The sequence below is a fragment of the Eutrigla gurnardus genome, assembly GCF_963514095.1.
Source record: "Eutrigla gurnardus genome assembly, chromosome: 1".
NCBI lineage: Eukaryota > Metazoa > Chordata > Actinopteri > Perciformes > Triglidae > Eutrigla > Eutrigla gurnardus.
The window spans coordinates 1,877,457-1,900,957 of NC_139915.1; the positions used below are offsets into that span (position 1 = coordinate 1,877,457).

The 23,501-nt window shown below is 39.9% G+C and overlaps 1 protein-coding gene across 2 annotated transcripts; it reads right to left on the reverse strand.

Moving 5' to 3' along the window:
* Positions 1 to 12,023: 12,023 nt before the first annotated feature.
* kif7 (kinesin family member 7) lies at positions 12,024 to 22,509 on the reverse strand. 2 transcript variants are annotated; one of them, XM_084015989.1, is made up of 20 exons: positions 22,411 to 22,509; positions 21,283 to 21,671; positions 20,514 to 20,711; positions 20,007 to 20,406; positions 19,563 to 19,910; positions 18,829 to 19,021; positions 18,580 to 18,732; positions 17,715 to 17,873; positions 17,444 to 17,589; positions 17,218 to 17,336; positions 16,501 to 16,656; positions 16,198 to 16,403; positions 15,798 to 15,995; positions 15,304 to 15,429; positions 15,001 to 15,177; positions 14,704 to 14,919; positions 14,274 to 14,480; positions 13,930 to 14,128; positions 13,607 to 13,768; positions 12,024 to 12,736 (listed from the first exon to the last, which is right to left on the reverse strand). In XM_084015989.1, the coding sequence occupies exons 2-20, from the start codon at positions 21,611 to 21,613 to the stop codon at positions 12,342 to 12,344; spliced, it is 4,089 nt and encodes a 1,362-aa protein (XP_083872115.1). In that variant the 5' UTR covers positions 21,614 to 21,671; positions 22,411 to 22,509; the 3' UTR covers positions 12,024 to 12,341. The 2 variants fall into 2 exon arrangements, with proteins under 2 accessions (XP_083872115.1, XP_083872114.1); XM_084015988.1 differs by having other exon boundaries at positions 17,218 to 17,339.
* Between the last annotated feature and the right edge of the window lie 992 nt (positions 22,510 to 23,501).

The window sequence follows — 23,501 nt, forward strand, 5'->3', positions numbered from 1 at the left end:
GAGATTTTCTTCTGTGATTTAGTTCCCACGATGCTTTGAGATGGGAACGTTAAAAATCTGCTGTGTAAATCACGAACGATCAAATGTTTGATTTGTAGCTTGTTTAGGATCATTTATAACTAAAATGAGGTGATAATGATGCGTTGAAATGACGCATAAAAATGGCACATATATCGTAAAATGTCAAATATATATTAAATATAAAGTTTTGTCGCAATATCATTTTTATATATTGTCCTAATAAATAAAGGAGTAGAAAGAGGATGAGTGTTATAATACAATAAATACTGATGTATATTAACACATGTAAATAAAATCAACTAATTGTAATCGTGTAATAATGATGATAATATGATCAGGAGGAATGAGATATAACATCTAATTATTACACATTTGACTACGTATTATTACTTGTTATTATCGTATCTTTTGATTTCTCTAATTCTCTTCTGAAACAGTGGAGATGTGGACCGTGGGGAGCTGCACCTCACCCATAAAGTGGCTCATATTTTCGTCATCTATCGGCCTCAGGGCCGCTGTGACGCTTGTTTGCTGCAGCCTAAAGTCAATGAATGGCGACTGGTCCACATCGGGGGTCTTAACTGCTCAGATCCACTCAACCATGGGAAAAGAGGGAGCTGTGAAAGGTCCCCTGTCCCCGTTACAAAGCCAAGAACAAGCCGTAGCAGGATAATCACGTTTATCCCCAGATTAAGACAGAATCACAGCTGCGGTGTCCTTGTGGGGAGAAAAGGGGGCCGCGGGGATTTTAAACACACAATGTCCTGCCTTCAGGAGAGCTCACAGTCGCCTCCTTCCACAGGTTCTGGTTCTGACATATGAGGCTGTTTGCCCTGTTTGGACCGGGACGCCTGGGTCGGACTCTGGATAAGTATGGCGTTGTTCTGGTGAGAGCGTGATGTCACAACAGAAAACAAAACGCCTCTTACAAAGGATGAGACGTGGCGATGGAAGCATCAGCATCCATCACTGGCTTAATTCTACAGTCGTAGTCTGATCCGCGTGTCGTCTTAGAGAGAACACACTTTACAATGAAGACCTGTGTGTTCTCGTGTCTTTTAATAGTATTTTATTTAAGTATTAAATACAACTTTTTAAAGTTTGAAAATCCTTTTAAATGTCTTTAACATCTGCGTGATGAAAGCTTTAACTCAGATCACCTCAGTAAAATATCCATCGATTGTGTTTCAGTTTCAGTAACCAAACTGAATTATATGCTGCTATTTATAGTTTTGTCTTATTTGATTTCATTGCCTCCTCATCTCCATGTTCCTTGTTGGACATTATTAACAGTGGACAATGTGCTGTGTTGAGTGAGCTCTAATATGAATGTGTTTGAACTCTGGCGGTGGATCTGGAGACACGCCGCCGTACTGACTGTGAGAGTCACTCAGACATAAAGAGGCAGGAAGACAAAGGGACAACTTTTCCAGGAGACACTCTGGTGCTAATGCTGGCATCTGCACTGTCTGGTCCGACGCGACGTTCCCACCTCGCTGCCCGGGTTTACTGCAGCGCCTTTTCACATATAAACGTTGGAGGGGGGGCTTTGTCAAGTGCATGCTCCTTTTACAAAGCAGCCATTGTGGAGTGAATCTAGGATCAGAATGATAATGTGGACACTGACTACTGTTTGCCACCAGGTCTCTTGCAGCTGCGGCGTCTGAAAGGGCTGCACTGTGTTTTTACATCAGGAGGAGAAAACGTGTACAGGTGCATCTTAGGTACGGGTTATTCATTCATGTCTCGTAATTCTTTTCCTTTAAAGAAAAATTATTTAAAATTTAAAATTATTAACAATTTACAACAGAAATTTACTATATATATATATATATATATATATATATATATATATATATATATATATATATATTGTATTATATTATTATAGCTACACAAACCCCATGTTTAAAGAAGCTAATAAGATTAACACACGTGCTCTGTGTTGGTATTCACACAGTGTTTTTGCACTATGAGCTCATATTCTCACCCAGCTTCACACCCGCCCCTCCCCCCCAGCTGCTTGTCTAATTACAGCCTGGTGTCTAATAAAGGAACAGTCTCCCTTTTATTTTGCAGGCTGTGGCACGGACTATTAAAACCAACACTTGCCTTTGTCGTGAGGAGAAAACAGCAACCTTTAAACACAGATACAAAAAAAAAAAAAAGTGTTGTGTGGAGGACAACAGGTCGACAGCGTTATAAATCAGAATTCAGAAGACTGTTTATTGGGACATTTGATTTGATTAACGCCACTGTATTAAACGTGTGTGTAAAATGATTCTAAACAAGAACAGCTCCAAACAGGGACTTATTTGGGAAATTTTGATTTCTTTTTAGCAAACCTGTGTTTTAAAACTTAAATGACAAACTTAAAATACAGAGCAAAGAATAAATAATTCATTTAAATCCTGGAAATTTTGATAATTTTTTTTATTTATTTATTTTTACGGTTTTCATGTTATATATTATACATATTATACATGTTACATGTTATGTAAAATACAGTTGACACATTATTAAACACGTATTGGTTGCTGCAGGGCAGGTGGGATGGTTGGGGGTGCATTAGGATGCACATGTACGAAATAAGGCCTCTAGCATTTTAAATACATGTTAAGTTCAGGATTAAAACATAATAGATGACTTACGGACTACACCTTTATAAAAACGTATTTAACGCCACTAGAATGGCCGTGTATATTTCTGTGTACTTATATTCATATGCTGCAGGCAGGCAGAGAGCTGCTGCTGCTGCTGCGCCTTTAAATACTCGCCTCCGCTCGTTTCTATGCAATTATGTAAATACGCGGAGCTTGTCTGCTCCTATTCATTATCGGCTGGAGTTGCGTGATTGTTTCCTTTATTTCCCGTCTTTGTAAGGCCACTCTGGGTTTGTGGCGGAGCTGCTTTACAGCCGACAGAGTGCGCTCACGTCGGAGAGAGACGTTTATGTTTGCGGCGCGTTGTTTCAACAAGAAGCCCAGCATCCCTGCTGTTATCTAGAACCACACGGGTACAATAGGAACCCGGGTTTCTGGATGAATCATATTTAATTGTAACCACAAGTTGGCCTGATGTTTAAAGCTGAGACAAACGGGTGTTGGACATGGAGGTTTTTATTTATTTGATACATCTTTATCATCTTAAAATGGTAAATGTGGGCCTCCTTGTCCAGTCTGACTTCTTTACTGTAGTCACGTTTATTGATTAATTAACGAATATGATTCACTCCTTCTCTTTGATGGAGCTGGTTATAAATCATTTTAATTCGATTTTTTCAGTCAAACTCGTGTTGCTACGTCTCACCTACAATGATACGTCATAATTAAAAGTGTAGATTAATTAACACATGGTGAAGATCCCCCCCCCCCCAAAAAAAGCAGTTCTGAGGAAGTATTAAAGGGCCTTTTTCAAGGCCTTTTTAATCTCATGTGTATTTGAAATGTAAGCTTATAAACTGTGGACCATTTTCTTGAAAGACAACCTAAAAACATATTATTTTTATTGTTAACTGCCTACCTCTTTATTTATTTATTTTTTATTAAAAACATAAATAGATCTCCCTCTCTCTCTTTATTTTTATTTATTTATTTTTTACATTTTATTTGGGCATAGCTTAGAGGATGTGTTGGTTCTTAACAGTTTTTAATGATCCATAAATGTCCAAGTAGGAAAACATTTTGTTTTAGCTGTCTCATATGAAAGGTTAAATGTGTGGAAACTCTGCTAAGCTAATAAGACTCATTATTGTGACATTAGTGGGATCTCAGAGACGTCAGGTAGGAACAGCAGCTTTAATGAAATCAAATGTCATGAGATTGTCTCCCACCGAATCACTGATCCATCCGTTCAATCACAGCAGCAGCTACATTTCCACTGACTCACTGGTCGACCTTTAAACGGCCGAGGAACATGACCTCACTAATTAGCCTCATCTCTTAGAAAGATGAACCAGTGAAGATGCGTTTGTGGGACCTGAGATGCTTAAAGACGCCACTGATTAGGGGCCGATAGGCAGCTAACGATGGGCCAATTAGAGCGGCCCTGCTATGTGCCAACACAACCATTTTAGAGGCAGCAGGGAGACTCCGTCAAGATGGCTTCCTTACAGACAACATGATGCGTTGGCAGTGAAGGAGGCTGAGGAGAAGCTGCACCGTCCCACACAGGCCTTTCTCTCAGAGGAAAGGCGATCACAACGGTGCCACGAGGGGAAATATATCAGTTGGCAGTATATAACGGCTGCAAATAATACCCGATATTTACATGAAAACATCCCAATTAAATTATACGTTTTGTTAGATTCAAGAAAAACAAAAGATCAGTTTATCTGAGCCTTTTCTTATAATAAACACTTTCCTTTTTGTTTGACAGTTTGGGCCAGTTTTTGGAGTAAGATATGATCGTCTCATTGCTTAAATGGTTTAGAGAAACAATGTGAGGCTATCTGCTGTTTGTTTTTTACAGTGAAATGTTCAAAAGGCTGATAATCAGAATAAATAAATAAATAAATACTATTTCTATTTAAATGTATAAAGTAAGTTAAGTAGATTCAAATGAATCCTTTGAGTTTATCATAGAAACACTGAGTCAGTTCAACAGGAGACAACTCAGCAGCAGGAACTCTGATCAAGCAAAGGCATCGGGGATGAAAGTCTGTGTGTAAAGGAAGCGTGGGACAACAAAATGCATGTTTTTGAATACATTACTGTGGGCCACTTATTTGCTCTATAAAACAGAAAGTGCATGTTTGTTTAAATAATTATCCCGTAGTCTCAGATGACAGAAAACATCCTTCAGAAAATGATTTCTGTCTTTTTCAGATGAAACCTCAGGAAACAGAGTAGAACTTACACTGAAAAATCGTATTTGCATTTGGCCTTAAGTGGAGTCATTGTCTAATGGATGTGTAATATTTTGTGTTATTATTGGTAAATGAAGGCTCAACAAGAGACCAACAAATTACATTAATTTCAAAGCATATCTGTGGATCGGGTGTTTCAGAAAGTAAAATAAAAAGACATATTTTTGAGGGGGATTTATATATAATTATATTTAATTATTGACTAATATAATTGGTTTATTTAATGTCAGAAAACTGTGAAAAAATGTCCTGAAATATATTATGTAATCACAGTCGTCAGTCCAAAGATTTACTTTCACATTAGACAAAGAAAAGCAGCAAATTCTCACACATGATCATTTTTGAATAATAACTTAAATAGTTGCTGATTGCTCCTCTGTCAATTGACTAAATCAACTAATTGACTAATTGTCGCAGCTCCCAATTGTGTGATATTTCCATGTTCAGATTAATAAAATGATGTTTCATAACCCACCTGAAAAGACACGACGTCCTCTTGTGTGCTTCTCTTTTTTTGGGGGTTTATTCTCGCAGGAAGCTGAAGGTTTGGAGGCCATTCCTACTTTCGGTTATCTAGCTTTATGATGGATGATTAACACTCATACAGCTAGATAACCAAAGACAGGAACGGGCTCCGTTGTTTGCTGCAACAGCAAACAGTCTGAAGCTTCCTGGGAACAAAGACAATTATTACGCCGTTAATTGTTGCCTAATTACAGGTTGAACTTCAAGGGCTTCAGTAGCAATTTCCATTTAAAAACCTGAAATATCTGCCAACTGACACCAAGCCTTTCAATCAAATAGAATTTTTTCTTTTCTTTAAATACACATTAAAATATATTATCGCTCCGACAGAGCTCAAGTTTTTATAGGATAATTGTAATTTATTCAAATTGTAGGCAAACATATTTGCTAAACCAACTAATTATGAAAGAAGGTGAGGCAGAATAACAAACTGCACATTATGTGGATGCTAACAGGCATTTTGCCATTGCACTTGACATTGTTAAGTTAAATAATAGAACATACATGTCTAGTTTTTGGTCTCCCACACTTTCAAATCTTACCTGAGAAAACATTTTAATGAGCTCCACATTGGTTCATCAAAGCTCAACAGCCTTTGCTTATCATGTACACTTAAACTTTACACATCTGAAGTCATATGGACACTTTCGGGGCCGCAGGCCTGAGTGCTTTTGCCTTGTAATTTATTAATTATGGCACTTTTGATCAGTCCATTTTAAAAATCGTACATTGCTGCAATTCTATCGACTAACATCCTGTTATTATGATAACTGGGATGGTGAATTCTGAAACTCAAGGATCATCTACACATGTGTGTATTGTTTTCCCTCCAATAACATTGTGTTACAGTAGAAATAGCTCCCAATCCTTGGGATCATTTAGTTTTTGTATTATAACCTTTTCCTCATAATAACCTCAAGATGAACTCACGCTTTTCTTTGTCAGAATACGTCTGACGTCAGATGTTTTAATTGGGGGAGTAAATGCCCTCACAAGGCATGCGTCACTTTCTTTGTATATCCAGGAGAAAACTCTCACACGTATTACCATCATTATCACAGCCTTTTATGAATTAGCATAATCGAAGGAGGACGCCATACCTCAGACTGTTTGACAAGCAGACAGCCTAATAGAGCTCACAGTGTGGTGTGAAGTTATTGACTCGACCTGCTGGAGGCTTTGGAAGTCTTGGTCTAACAGGCCTGGAGCTGCATTGTTACATATTTAGCCTAATGAAACTGGATCATATATTTACCCCCATGTTAGATTTGTAACACATGTCTATTTGACTGTGAAGCCAATTTGCATAGACTTGAACACAACACGGTTTAAATGCATGCAGGCTCCTGTAAATGTGTCAGATGAGGCCGGAGGAGCGTCTGGATGAGAGGATGAGACGCGTTCGGCCTGATTACAAACACGCATGGAGATGGAGAGGAGCTTAAACACAACACACTCACTTTCTTTCCTCCTCCATCCGCGGAGACGAGAACATCCACGTGTGGTGATGGTCGGTGGTCGGTGATGGTCGGTGGTCGGTGGTCGGTGGCGTCGCTCGGGATCCAGATGCGCGGAGACACGTGAGTTTGACAAACAGGTGAGCGCGTGGATCAGATACATCCCGCACCATCTCCGGAGGCCGAGGTATCCTTGTGGAATTGCGTGATTGTATCCGTGAGCGGGAGGAGGAGGGGGAGGTGGGGGGGTCTGCGTGTCCGTGCGCGAGCCGGGACGCGGGACGGCCTTTCATCCGCAGTGTCGGCGCGTGTCTCCCTCCAGTCCGAGGCGGTCTCGAGGCTGCGCTGCGTCCGCTTACGGAGCCACCAGTGATCTCCTCTCACCTCCCCTCTGCCTTTCTTCCTAAATGCACCCCCCTCCGCCCCCACTCCCTCACCACGCCCCCGGATGCGATGACGTCACACCGACGGCAAGTTACTGATGACCAATCGCACGTGGTCTCTAAATGTGTGTGTGATGCTTAGATGCAGCATCTTGCATTGTTTTAACTCTGTGGGGAATACGAACTGTAAAGAAAAATATATATTTTGTATCCATTAATATCCAAAGATAATATGACTTTGTCAAGAAGGGAATCAGGCATCTTTAAATGAATTAACTTTATTGGATCATACCTGCAAACAAACACACAAGTAGCCTAGATTTAGATTCAGTATGTATCTATAAGGTCATAAATATTCACTCACTACTGATTAATATAGATTACAGCCCTCTGTCAGTGTGTTCTCATGTCTTCCCAGGTAGGAACAAGGTAAAACAGTAAGAACACCAACATTTAAAAAAAACACATTGCTCCATCGACCTTGAGAAACAGTGGATACGTTGTTGAAATTGACCATTTCATCCTGCTCATCATTTCTTGCTTGTTCCCTGTTCAGAAGATCCAGGTTTAGTTTAGTTTATTGAGTTATTATGTATGTTTCTATTAGGATGAACATACAAGAATCTCCCAACTTTCACTGAACCCCATCTCCACTGTTAAATAATGTTCAGAGCACTGAAATCAGCTATTCCTCTCAGATGATCTGCTCCAGCATTCAATGGTGCTCTCTTTATAAAATGATTTGGGCCTCGTCCATACTCCTTTGATTTCATCTGTTGCTTTAATCTAACGGAGACATTACAGTCTCATGTGAAATTTGGAGTATGCTTCCCTCTGCTGCTTAGATGGTGTCAATACACCCCCATCAAAAAAGTACAGTATGTCGAAAAAAGTCATAAAAATGATAGTATAGTATATCGAAAAAGTAAAAAAAAAGACATAGTAGGCCTATAGCATGTTGAAAAAAGTAATATTATAGTATGTTAAAAAAATAGATAAGTCATGGTATAGCAAAAAAGTGTCAATAAATAATAGTATAACATGTTGAGAAAAGTTATGAAAAATGTAATATAGTATGTCGATAAAAAGAAATGGAAAATGTAATTGTATAGAATGTTGAAGCAAGTGATACAAAAGTCAGTTAAGCATGCTGGAAAAAAGTGACAATAAATCATAGTATAGCATGTTGAAAAATGAAATATAGTATGTTGAAAAAAAGTGATAAAAAAAGTCATAACATGTTGAAAAGGTTTTGAAAAAGTCATAGTATAGAATGTTGAAAAAAGTTTTGAAAAAAGTCATAGTATAGAATGTCGAAAAAAAGTAATGTTATAGAAAGTCGCAAAAAAGTCATAGTATAGCATGTTGAAAAGTTTTGAAAAAAAGTCAAAGTATACTGTCGAAAAAAGTGATGAAAAATGATAGAATAATATGTCGAAAAAAGTGATAGTAAAAATATTAGTAGGCCTATAGCATGTTAAAAAAAGTAATATAGTTTGTCGCAAAAGTGATTAGAAAAGTCATAGTATAAAATGTTGAAAAAAGTGATGAAAAAAGTGATAATAAAAATAATAGTATAGCATGTCAAAAAAGTAATATTATAGTATGTCCCAAAAATTGATAAGTCAAAGTATAGCATGTTGAAAAAGTTTTGAAAAAAGTCAAAGTATACTGTTGACAAAAGATGAAAAAATGATAGAATAATATGTCGAAGAAAGTGAAAAATCATAGTAGGCCTATAGCATGTTGAAAAAAAAGAAATATTAAAGTATGTCGCAAAAAGTGGTTAGAAAAGTCACAGTGAAGCATGTTTAAAAAAGTCAATGTATAGTATGTCGTAAAAAGTGATAATAAAAGTCATAGTATAGCATGTTGAAAAAACAAGGAAAAAAGTAATATTATAGTATGTTAAAAAAATAGATAAGTCATAGTATAGCAAAAAAAGTGTCAATTAATAATAGTATAACATGTTGAGAAAAGTTATGAAAAATGTAATATAGTATGTCGATAAAAAGAAATGGAAAATGTAATTGTATAGAATGTTGAAGCAAGTGATACAAAAGTCAGTATAGCATGTTGAAAAAAGTGACAATAAATCATATTATAGCATGTTGAAAAAAGTGATAAAAAATGAAATATAGCATGTTGAAAAAGTTTTGAAAAAAGTCATAGTATAGAATGTCGAAAAAAAGTAAGTTATAGAAAGTCGCAAAAAAGTCATAGTATAGCATGTTGAAAAAAAGTAATGTTATAGAAAGTCGCAAAAAAGTCATAGTATAGCATGTTGAAAAAAGTAATGTTATAGAAAGTCGCAAAAAAAAGTCATAGTATAGCATGTTGAAAAAAGTGATAAAAACGTAGTAGTATAGCATGTTGAAAAAAGTAATGTTATAGAAAGTCGCAAAAAAGTCATAGTATAGCATGTTGAAAAAAAGTAATGTTATAGAAAGTCGCAAAAAAGTCATAGTATAGCATGTTGAAAAATGATAAAAACGTAGAAGTATAGCATGTTGAAAAAAGTAATGTTATAGAAAGTCGCAAAAAAGTCATAGTATAGAATGTCGAAAAAAAGTAATGTTATAGAAAGTCGCAAAAAAGTCATAGTATAGCATGTTGAAAAAAAGTAATGTTAAAGAAAGTCGCAAAAAAGTCATAGTATAGAATGTTGAAAAAAGTGATAAAAACGTAGTAGTATAGCATGTTGAAAAAAGTAATGAAAAATGAAATATAGTATGTTGAAAAAGTTTTGAAAAAAGTCATAGTATAGCATGTCGAAAAAAAGTAATGTTATAAAAAGTCGCAAAAAAGTCATAGTATAGCATGTTGAAAAAAGTGATAAAAACGTAGTAGTATAGCATGTTGAAAAAAGTAATGAAAAAGGAAATATAGCATGTTGAAAAAGTTTTGAAAAAAGTCAGAGTATAGCATGTCGAAAAAAAGTAATGTTATAAAAAGTCGCAAAAAAGTCATAGTATAGCATGTTGAAAAAAGTGATAAAAACGTAGTAGTATAGCATGTCGAAAAAAAGTAATGTTATAAAAAGTTGCAAAAAAGTTATAGTATAGCATGTTGAAAAAAGTTTTGAAAAAAGTCAAAGTATACTGTCGAAAAAAGTGATGAAAAATGATAGAATAATATGTCGAAAAAAGTGATAGTAAAAATCATAGGAGGCCTATAGCATGTTCAAAAAAGTTATATAATTTGTCGCAAAAGTGATTAGAAAAGTCATAGTATAAAATGTTGAAAAAAGTCATAATAAAAGTAATAGTATAGCATGTCAAAAAAGTAATAGTATAGTATGTCCCAAAAATTGATAAGTCAAAGTATAGCATGTTGAAAAACGTTTTGATAAAGTCAAAGTATGTCAAAAAAGTGATGATAAAAGTGATTATAAATCATAGCATGTCCAAAATGTTGCAAAAAGTGATAAGAAAAGTCCAAGTATACTGTCGAAAAAAGATGAAAAAACGATAGAATAATATGTCGAAGAAAGTGTTAGTAAAAATCCTAGTAGGCCTATAGCATGTTGAAAAAAAAAGAAATATTAAAGTATGTCGTAAAAAGTGATAATAAAAGTCATAGTATAGCATGTTGAAAAAACAAGGAAAAAAGTCAAATTAAAGTCTGTCGAAAAAAGTGATGAAAAAATGATAGAATACTTTGTCCAAAAGAATTAGTAAAAATCATAGGATAGTATGTTGAAAAAATGCATTCAAAAAGTCATAGTATAGTATGTATGGCATACTATACTATGACTTTTTCATGCTTTTCTACAATATGACATTTTTTATAGCTATACCATGTCATTATTCATGACATCTTCATGAAATTCTATTCTATAACTTATTTATTTTTCTAACATTCTAAACTATGATTCCTTTTCCTGAACACTATGACGTTTGTGTGACTTTTTTGTTGCATACTTTATATATATTTAATGAATTTTATGTGACTTTTACCAAACTATAAAATTGTCTTCTGTTTATGTTATGACATTGTTTTAGAATATTTTTCTTGCCATATTTTTAATGACATACCATATAACACGTCTTTGTTATCACTCTTTTCTGGCATTCGACACTGACCTTTTTTTTAAATGTTTTTCATGCCTTTTTTAATTACTTTTCTGGCATACTCTAGTAAGTTCCTGTGACGTAATAAACTGTTTTGGTTGTTGTTTTTCTTTACTTATTTCATACCATACAACAGTATGAAGAAAAACTTCACGTGACATGTTTACTAGTTTTCATGATATAATATACCATGTCCTTGATATGAGTCCCTCTGATTCTCAGCATTTTCTGGGGAACGGAGAGGCAACAAAAAACATTGCACACTAGTGTTTTTCAGGTCCACCTCTCCTCACCTTCATCTGCTGCTCCTCTCTGAATACTTCCTGTTTGTTCTCTGAGAACCAACCAAGAAAATCACCTCCTTAAATGGCCTGTAATGTCTGTTACGTCCCAGCTCGTTTGGGGAAAGGGGACGTACATAAAACAGGAGAACCTCCTCCTGTCAGATTCAGGTATTTTTAACTTCTGGATACAAGTTTCTCATAAAGTGTAAATCAAATTGAATGATGCGTGTCTATTACAGGCCATATCCTACAATTTCATGATTTTTTGGAAGTTCATAACGAAGCTAAATAGGTCACTGAATTTTAAATATTTATGGATGGATGGATAGTATAGTTTCAATATTCAACAACACAACACAGCAGGTTATGATAAAAAAAAAAGAAGATCCGAACTCAGGGACCTCATGTTCCAAAAACATTTTAATATAACGTACTGTTGAAGGTAAAAAGACGACATGAGTCATGTTGTAATGATGCGAATGATTCACCTCCTGTTGATACCGCGGTTGGCAGGACCTTCCAATTACTGTATGACATGGAAACATAAACTTTACCTCATTGAAAGTGCTTCATATAAAAATCAGTGGGTGTCCTTGTTCATTTAAAAAAACATTATACGCACGTAAAAAATGAACATACAAAAACTAAAGCAGGTTAATGCGACAAAATATTTCAGAAACCACAGAACAAAAATCTATGAGACTGTCTTTAGTCGTACAATACATTTCTTTTCAGACAGGATTCTTCCGGACATCAATCAAGGCATTGTTTGAAGTCAGTGGTCCGACGTTGAGGCTGGAGCGCCGGAACTCTCTGCGGGACTTAACCGCGGGCAGAGACGCCGGCCCGCCCCAGGACCCCAAACCAGTTTGTACTACACGGTTAACGGGAGCATCCCCGGCCGTCCGAAGCCAGAACTCCTCCATGACGGCGGCTTCCTCCGTGGGGAGAGAGGAGCGCCTCCATGTGGACGGGAGAGGGGTGTTCACGAGCTCACGCATCTCCTCCCTGGACCTGCAAGGCTTGTCGGACTGGCATGACCCCCGTCCTCCTGGGCTGTCGTCAGGACAACGGCTCAGCTTCTCAACACCGCCAACACCTACTGGTTTACCGTCAGACGGCACCGCTGAAAGACAACATGTCCAGAGGAGAGTTAGAGCGGCCATGACACACTGAACAGTGAGTATTAGTAGTATTAGTATTAGCCACCAGACATAAGTGCTGCTACTCAGAGCTTAATCAAAGATGTCTGATGAAGAGGAACGAACCCAATAAATGTTCTGAACTAAAGAGCGCTGGTGGAAAGTAAGTCCATTTACTCAGGCATACGACTAACCTGAAGCTATTTCATATTTCAACTCAACATGCCTACATACATCGGGAACATTTTTATTTCACAGCATTTATTTGACAGCTTTAGTTACTGGTTACTTTTCAGAATACAATTGTACACAGAAAAACGCTTTAAAGTTAAGTTAAATAACATAGTACTGTAAATGAAGTATTCAGTAAGAATTAGCCTCAGCTCGACAACACACAACATTAAAGGTAATATTATAATAATATAGTATATGATATGGTTACATTACAATGACAGGGCCTCTGCTGCTGATTACATTAAGGCATACTACACTTTTATGCCATATTTAACCATTATTTTTTTTAATAGCTTACTATGACTTTTTAATGACATGCAGCATTATGACTGAATTTTCTGAATTTTTATCATTAAACACAACATACAGAATTTTGTTATGGTGTACTATACTATGACTTTTTTAATGAAATACTATCATTTTATATTACTTGTTATTTTCATAGCATACCAGTTGAATTAAAATTTCATTATGACATTTTCATGAAAATGTTAAGTAAAATCTTGATGAACTATATATATAATATATTTTTAATGAAATACTAAGACATTTTTTATGACCTTTTTTTGTATTTCATTTAGGCGGCTAAAAGATGTTGTGCATAAAAATGATACTTCTACCTTTAACGTGTTCTTTTGGCTGGCTGACTGAACCGCAGAATTCCCTCAGTCTGTTGCTTAATTCCAGATTTGCTGTCTTGTAGTGGTTCAGCTCCTTGCTGAGGTTATGGATCCATCCTTCATACTGCCGCTGCCTTCCTGCCAGGCCCTCGTCCATTTGTTCTGTGTGGATAGAAGGACACTCACGTTATCCTATCAAAGAAGATGAAAATAATCTAATAAAATATATACATAATGTAGAACTAACCCCTTCCTTTAATCCCATTTATCATCTACCTATAAATCTATCCTCTATCTATACTACATATACTATGTATGCACACCTCGACACTGCTGCAGTAGGAGCTGCACACTCCTCTCATGTTCCTTCTGCTGTTGTGTGAGCCGGCGATCTGTGTCGAGTTGTGTGCGATCGAGGGCGGACTCCAACCACTGCACGAGTTTCTGCTGCTCGTCCAGCTGCATTTCCAGCTCCGCCAGAGCGAGCTGCAGCTTACGCTCCTCTTCACGCAGAGACACCACCTACATGACACATAAAGTGGGGAGTGTTGCCATTACTAATGGTCATTTAACATTACTGATGTAGTAAATATGGTATTTTAGAACTGAAGTAGGGGAAACATGGTAAAAGAAAAAAGCTGAATCTCATGTTGAGCACTGCACAGACCTTGTCGAAGTACTTGCACAGCAGGGCTCTGGTCTCAGAGGCAGACAGGTAACTGAGTTTGGCCATGAGGTTCATCTCCCACTGGGAGAGCATACTGGCAGAAGCCCTTAGCTGTCTCTGTCTCTGAGTGATGGCCTCGTTCTTGTACTCAATAGCTGCATCCAGAGCCTCGATGGCCTCATCCAACTGGAACACTGTACGCTCCTCCTACGAATGCCAAAGGGAAGTAGGGAATACACTTAATGAGAGTGTGAACATGAACATCACAGCTTCTCATCACAGCTTTCAGTGAGACTTTGCTACAGCTTGTCACATGTTTTCTCATCTGCCGTTACTGTTATAAAAGCACAAAAATACACACATATCCATTCTTCAGGGGACACAAAGTGTTGTTTTCTGTTTCTGCTTGAACCCCAGACTAATGACTGACCTCAGGTGAGAGCAGGCTGCCCTGCCGCAGCTTATCGTCCAGCTCCACTCTCTGTTTAAGCAGTGAATCTTTCTCTTGGCGAAGGTTGGAGATCTCTTGGCGAATCTGCTGCGAGTCTTGAGCGCTGCTGCTGCGGAGAAGACCGTTCCTCTCGCTCAACTCTTGCTCGAGTGACTCTATGCGCCCCGTAAGTGTCACCAGGTTTTGGCTCAGGGCCTGGAAGCGAGATAAATAAAAATGTTTAGCACTTGCCAGTTGCCCGTGTCACTGAATGGAGCCGTTACTGGCTGTTCATACCTGACTGGAGCGGAGCCTCTTGGTCTCCAGTCCACTGCGTTCCTGAAGCAGGGCTTCTTTCTTGGCCAGGATTTGCTCTCGTTTAGTGAGCTCTCCTTCCAGGTCTTCCAGTTCCCTCCTCTGGTGCAGCACACTCTCCATTTCCTCATCCAGCCAGCGTTTTTGTTCCTCTATCTTCTGCTCACAGGTAGTCAAAACACAAAAGGTCACACATCATGATGAAATAGAAACACGTAAAATATAAAAGCAATTTCTTTCCTATGAATTCAAAGTTATAGAGATATAAACTCGTTCTTGTCCAACCTGTTGTTCTTCCAATGAAATGACCGAGCCGTTGCTGCCGCTGCGTCTCTGCCTCTGGAAGGCAGCGACCTCCTCCGTCTTTATTTTCAGGATCTTTTGCTGCTGCTCATTCTTGATCTCGAGTTCCTTCAAAAGGGATGGATGGGGTGGAAAGAAAGGAAGGTCAATGACAGGACTAGCATAGGAGAAAATGACCTGCCTTCAAGAAATAAATGCATTTGGCCCTCATATAGTATGAGTTTTACTTTAAACCATTGCATCCATTTTGACTTTTGATGGGTTACTGGTATCGCTACAGGTTTCCCTTTGGAAATTAATAATAATTCTCAATAAACTGAGACTAGCTTGGTTCTAAAATGACTCATTCAGGATCAGAAGCAATGACCAGACATGTAGGGCTTGGCACACCTGGATCATGACCAAAGCAACTTGACCGATTACTGACATTGATGAAGGTTAGTGAGCTGCCACTCTGCCGTATTGGCCTGAGGTACCTTGACTCTGTGAGTTCTCCTCTGCATCTCCGTCTCCAGACGTCGTTTCTGCTGACTTTCTTGGCGGAGCCGCCTTTGCAGCTGCTCCTGCTGCTGCCTCATACTCTGAACACTTCGCTCCAGCTCCAACACGCGACGTTCGCTCTGGGCAGGAAGGTTAGCGAGACGAGCGGTATCCCTCTGGCGCTGACTGAGAACCTGAAACCAAACCGTGTACATGTTCCTTTTCAGAAGTTCAAAAGTATAGGCCCAAAGGTCTCACGTGTAAGCATATTAATAAACACTAGTACAGTGTTTGTGGTTAATTACACACCAGTGAAAGAATATGGGTTTAAAATCAAGACTGCGTGTGTGTCTTTATGTGTAATTATGCATGATTAGAGAAGTGTGGCACACAAACCTGAACTTTACTCTGAGCAGCAGCTATCTTCCTGCGACATTCCTGCGCTCTGGTCTTGTCCGTCCCGCTGATCTCCCTCTCCTGCCTCTCTAGATCCTGCAGCTGCCGTTGGGCCTCCTGCAGCTCCTGTCGAGCCAGCACAGCTTCCCTCTCCAGAGCTGTGATCTTATGGCTGTACTGCCTGTTCAGGGCCTGAGCATCCTTACCTAAAAAAAACCCCCACAAACAATTGATGCATGAAAACATGCACCTGTATTTGGAAAAGCTGCAGCTCAGGAAGGATAAGCTGATTGACATGGCTACCTGTTTTGACCAGCTCCTTGATGAGTTCTTCCTTCATACGTATTGTGACGGACAGCTCCCTGATCTTCTGCTGTGCCTGAAGAAGTCCCAACTCTGAAACGCCTTCAAAGCTTTTCAGACTTTCACGCACAGATGTCTCCCCAGCACTGGAGTTGGCTGCACAGAGAGCGAACACAGAGGAAGTCAGCAGGGCAGTATCATGAGGAAAGGAGACAGAGCTTCCAGGCAACAGCCATGCTTCAAGCCCTCATATCTGATCTTCCTCAAGCAACTACACAGCTCAGTATTCCCTGATTAACTCTGGTCTTCCACTTGAGCATAAAGTGTGTGCAATGTGGACCTTGGACCACAGAGTACAACTAAACAAGACAACAAAAGCATATTGAACACAATTTAAAAGCCTGACTGAACGCTGAAGATCTGATTGGAGACACAATAAAAGCTACAGCGATTGTCCTCCCATATGTGGCTGGTATCTCAAACACTTCCCCACAAACACATGAACCATGGTGCATCAAAAAGGCTTCGAAAAGGTTTTATACTTGTGAAACGTTCAGGAAAAGAGTCTGAATGTTTCTCAGTGTGAGAATAAATAAATAAAATCCCAATTTGTGCATGAATGACTTCAATAGCAGGAACACAAACAGTGTTGTGAATATTTGAGTCCAGTGGATCCTTTTATTTCTGTATTTCTAACAGCACTTAGTTGTTACTTACATGCTTTTCTGGCTAAACAGGGGTGCTGCTCTGGCTCCGGCAGAGATATGAGCCCTCGACCACCAATCGCTAATCCTCCTGAAAGCATGTCCATCTTGTTCCAGGTCAGGTTCACCTGTCTGACAAAAGCATTGGATTTGGAACATAACGCAAGTGTCTGTCCTCAGTCTGGAATGTTAACATTATTTATTTGATTAACATTCAATAGAAATAAAACACAACTTACTTGCGTCTCTCCTGGCTGAGGTTGGAATGACTGCCCTCTTCTTCTGTGTCCAGCATCTCTGCTTCTTCTGGGATCTCCTGCTCCTCATAGAGGCTACCTTCCTGATCCCCACAAGACCCGAAACCAAGACAGCCCACTGGACTGACCTGTAAAATAATTAAAATTTAATAATTTAAGAGTTTTTTATGACATGTGCTCTGGTAGCGAGGTATGTGCTCACCCCATTAACGAGCATGCACCTCCTGAGAAACTCTCCCTGCTGATTGGTTACCTGTCTGTGTGTCCCTCCATTCTGACTGTGCTGCATGGAGCTCATCGGGGCCGTGTGTGGCCGCGGTCTCAAGTTCAGGCCCAGACCCACCAGCTCTGGAGTAGCCAGCAGACTCTGCAGCTCTGCTATCAAGTCCTGTTGCTCCTGCAGCTTATCACTCTGAGAAGGAAGGAAAAGCAACATCATCAGCGAAGGCATCGTATTTTACTAGTCAGCGTTTTTATTGCGCACCACCATATGTCACGGTTCAAAACAAAGAACGATACACGTCATGCATGGAAGACTGCTCGAGAGCACTGGTCTGGAGTGAAAAGATTCTCATTATCACGGCCTCCAGATCAAATAATGCTTTCTTTTGCTGGAAATATAGACAATATTTTAACTTCAAAGCTGAAAAAGGGAAACAACCTCATCGTGCAGTGCAGCTTATGCCTTCCGGTGCTGAAAATACAGTCACTTTCCAAAGACTCAACGTCAAATTTAAGGAACTGTTAACAGGTAAGCCCCAAACCGGAATACGTTTATGGCAGTTTAATTGAAATTTGAGTATGAATAGCATTTACATTTGAGTTAAATTCGGATAATTACCGCTATTATCACGCATGAAAAAGGAAGGAAACCGTAAGCTAAACTCTTTATATGCATATTTGGTATTGACGTAATCCAAAAGTAATGGAAAGTAATCAAGTTACATTACTTTAATACTATGATTATTTGGATCGGGTTACAGAGTACATTTTTTTTAACACATTATGAGTAATTGTATGGGAATACATATTTAAAGTAACCCTCTCAACCCTGATTATGAAGGTGACATGCCGTGATTAAACACTAAAAACAATATTGGAATTCTTCTGTATCTCACCTGCTGCTTGTACTGCTCCATAGCATCCTCCAGAGCTGCTAAAAAGTCTGTGTTTTCTTGCTCCAGCCGCTGGATCTGTGCTTGAAGCAGGACGATGCTATCCTCTTTCTCTCCATGCTCATGGCTCCACCTCTCCTCCGCAGCCTCGGGATCCTGGGGAATCGTTTTCAGAGCACATTTTTTAACACACCAGTGCTGGATACCCTGAACATTTAAAGATACTATAAATAAGTGTGAAAAGAGGCAGACCTGGGTCCTCACAGAAGGCCTTGTTCTCCTTAACGCAACACTGTCTTCAGTGGAGCTGTTGTCGATGCCGCTGTCTGGTCCCGAGGCCGTGGTCAGGCCACTCCGCTCCTCCTCCACCGAGCACAGCCACTCCTTCACTCTGAGACTCTGTTCTGCAGTGAGAGCCCCTTCACTCTGCAGCTCCCGCAGCAGCCTGTGAGACATTAATAAGAGGACTATTGAAGGAAGCAAACATCAATGCTTCTTAAACCTGCGTTCCTGAAGCAGGGCTTCATGCATAAGTCACTGTATATTAGGCTTTTGTTTAACTGTAGAAGTTGTAAATTCTTTGTCGGTTTTGGCCTCTTTAGGGATTTGTAGATTAAAAATAAAAAGGATTAAGTACTCCCGGTGTTATTATTTTAACTGAGTGAAATTTCTCAAATGTATTCGAGTAACTGGATTAAATTTGACTGGGAATTGGGAATTAGGACATTTCACAATATGGTGGTGGTTTCCATGAACAAAAAGATGAACTACATAAATATAAATCATTTGATATCCCTAATTCTGTTTTTACATCATGAACTTGTGCATGGGACACACGTGGCTTATAATATAAAATATGCCACTTAGTTCACAAATTAATTTACCACTCAATTAGTCAAGGACATGCACATTATATACGAACTAAGATAGTTAGTAACAGCACAATTATGGAGACTACATTTAACTTGATCAATCAATGCTTTAACCTGTAAGCAGTGTCTGTGCATGTCCTGTAGTGGGCGCTCTGCGCCTGCATTCTGCTGATCTCTCCCTCTCCCAGTCGAGGTCTCCTGTTTGGATCAGCGTGAGAGATGATCCGGGTCTCTGAGCGCTGGCGGTTTTCGAGGGCTCTGCGAAGCGCCTTGATCTGCTGCTCCAACCCCTCCACGCGGTCCGGCTCACGCTTGCAGTTGACCGTCGCCCGGTTCTGAATGTTCCTGGCTCTTGTGGCGTAGTTAAGCGTATTCAGGCTCTCATCGAAGTCTGAAGAAGACGGGCTGATGCAGGCAATCATCAGTGTTTTGGAATTTCCTCCCAGAGAGTCTTTTAGGATCCTAGGTGAAACAAGGATTATATGAATTAAACCAAAGAGCCATTTTACACCACTTTCTGTTGGACTGGTATGCTCACAAGCTTTATAAAGAATGTACCTTGTGATTTTAGAATCTCTGTATGGTATATGAGAGCCTTTCCTCTTCGGGTCCCCCAGGGCCCCGATAACATTCCCCAGAGCCAGAAGACCACTGTTAATCTGGATGCTCTCTTTCAGTCTCTCTCCAGTGTTCCCCGTCTTTAAGATGCGCTCTGACCCTGCGAGGTCAACAAAGTGGAACTTCGAAGACAACATTTGCGGTCCAGAATTTGTAGCAGTCCCATAAAGGCGAGTACTTCCCCGACGCTGGTCCATATAAACGGTGAAAATGGTGTGTGACCGGCTGGAGTTTGGATTCATCTGGGTGGCACCGGTGTGCCTGGCTGTGTTTCCAGACTCGAGTAAACTCAAAACCTCATCGAGACCCTCCACCTCGCACTCCTTTACACCACACAAAACTATGAAGCGGCACAGAAAAAAAACCAACATAAAATGTAAATTAACATCTTTCATAACACAACCACAAAGAAATGCTTAATGACACATTAGGCTGCCGATTCCATACCAATGTTGCCTTTATCCTCCCTGATGTGGATGTCCTTGCTGGCTGTCTCCACCTCCAGTAGGTCCTTGAACTCCTCTTTGTAGACTTCCAGATATGAGACTCGCACAGAGAAGTCTGTGAGGTCATTTTCATCGAGCAGCTTGAAGACATCTGCGACAGCCCTGGGGATGATGCCCTGCTCTTCATCTCTAAAGGAACCTGCAAACACAATTCAAACACACAGAAGCGAATGCAACTCGCTTGTTATGCTTAAACTTGATGAGAGCGCACACAATAGAGTGGTGAAGTCCCGCCTTTCTATGTCCGGTACATGGGACCTCAATATGAATTTCTGATGCATGTATTCCTATGGCGAGATCGAAATAATTTTCTGGTCCCGTTTGAATTGTGCCATGAATTTCACAAATGTTGTTTTTGTTTTTTAAAGATAATTTTTCATGCAAAAAAAACTACGATTCATGACGAAAAAGTTTGATACTGGTAGGTTTTCTAATTTGGGGTATACAACGACTGGGACCAGCAAATAAGTATATTATCTGCATTGAGACCCATACATTTGTTACGATCTCAGAGGTCCCATGGAGTCCAGCGGAAGGGGCGGGACTTCGCCACTCAATGTGCAACGTTGTTTAACAAGTCCACTTCACGCGTGCTGTACTTTCCATTTGGTATTGTTCTCTTTTGAATTGTCTTGTGCTAAAGGACCAGTTCTAATACAGGATAAACTGACAACTGAAGTGGACAATGGAAGACAAAATAAATAACTTACAAATATTAGCTTCTCCAATGGTGTAAGTCTTGCCTGAGCCTGTCTGCCCATAGGCAAAAACTGTAGCATTGAATCCTTGAAAGAAGGCATCGATGAGTGGCTGGACAGACGATGAATAAACCTCCTCTTGACAGCAGGTTTCTTCAAATAGGTGGTCACTCAGAAAGTTCCGGCCGTGGCCCAGAGTCACACAGCACAGCTCCGAGTCCACAGTGATGCAGCTCTCGTGGCTGTGGAGAAGCTCTTTGGGCAGCAGGGGACGCACTCGGACAGCTACTTGCACTGCAGAATAATCCCCTCTGCCTTGGCCGCTGGGCACTTTGGGAGACATCTCTGCTGCACCGCTGTCTTCCTCTGCTTCCTGCTACGTATGGATCATCTTTGGGCCACTAGAGGAGTATACAGAAATCATCTAGTCACCACAGGCTTAAACACCTCATCATGTTGTTAAGGAGATAAAAGGGCCAATCAGTGAAAACACGTGTGTACAGACAGGTAACCACATTGTACAACACACATTATTCTCTGCCTTAATAATGAAATACCTGATACGGTGTTGTACAGAACACGTCAGAAGATAAAAATAACCTGAAAGGAATGTCTGATTTTGGACCTGACGTCATCAAGGTACTTTATTTATGCATGTTTTTGCCTTGAGTTACAGAAATGATGGTAATATTGTTCAGGAGAGATGCTGGATGTTGACTTCCGGCGTTGAGGTCACGTAAACGCGCCGACGTCACCACTTTAAAACACCGTGGTGCTGTAAAGTTGGCCATGTTAGCAGGGTAAAGTTAACCACCGCTGTTTAACTAATTAAATGTGTTATTAGCTGCCGTTATTCACAAGAAACACACGCGTAGCTTCGGACTCCCCTAAAATCACAGTTTGTACCCCCCCCCCCCCCCCCACATCTCACGCTTAGTTGGCTCGCCCGTTCCCCCACATAACTACAGCTAAGCTAAAGCTAGCACGTTAGCCAGCGGTCCGGGGAACACAATCAAAACATGGGATGAGGCTTGGATTTCGGTGCCGACCTGCTAAGTTACGTTGTTGTCCCGCGACAGACGGCTAACGTTACACCGCGGAGAGACGTTACCGTTACCGGTAACCGTTAACACAACTTACTTTAATGTGGCAGAAGCTCCGCCATGGATTCAGCAGGATAACACTTTTTTTTTTTTTTTTGGGTGTGTTGAAGTTGAGGGGCAGGCAGGGAGGGAAGGAGGGGATGCAGGGAGGGAGGGAAGGAGGGGGGAGGAAGGGAGGGGATGCAGGGAGGGAGGGAGGGAGGGAGGGGGGAGGAAGGGAGGGGATGCAGGGAGGGAGGGAAGGAGGGGGGAGGAAGGGAGGGGATGCAGGGAGGGAAGGAGGGGGGAGGAGCCTGAAAGCATCACTTCAGTGGTGAGTTACAGCTGCAGAATGTAACACAATGTGGCAACATAACTGGGGATTATTGCATAGTAAAAGTTAACAAATGTGCTGTGGAAATACAGAATGCCTCATAAAACAGCGTTCTGTTGAAAAATCTCTAGAATATTCCAAGGACCACCAGTGGCACCTGTGAATTGGGAGCGTATTTGGCCTTTTCTGTGCTCCAAATCAGACTGACTGTCGTAGAAACAAGCTGGTCATAGAGGGAGGAGGAGACAACAACTTTATTCATGTTGGGAACAATCTTTCGATTCAGATGAAGACAGATTCAGCAATATTCTTGATTGAACATGATTGCAAAGAGAGTAGTTTTGGGACGCACTCAATTGATTCTCCTTCCTCTCATGTCATCTTTGAATAGAGGCCGTGATCCTTCATGGAAAAGTGAGGATCTGTTATTTGGGGGGGATTTATGCACAGCGCAGTTTCTAAGACAGACTGCAATATGATAAGAGAACAAGGGTGTTGATAGATGAAAATCTATTAAAATATAAAAGATGACATCATTGGACAGCTTGATACTGCAGCAGAAGTACACGTAGTCAGTCTTCAAGTACTTTATAAAGATATAGAGATCAATAAGAACACCCTCACTATATTCTTGTCACACCAACCCCCATTAAAACTGACTGATTTTCCTTTATAGGCGCATCAAAAACTGCCACCAAAGGTTTTCTTGTTTGTAAACAGTGATATTAAAGAACTGAAGCTGCGAGCCAGAATGTTTCATCCAATCAAAATAGCCCCAAAGATGAAAAATGAAAGCGTCAAGTTGTATTTCACAT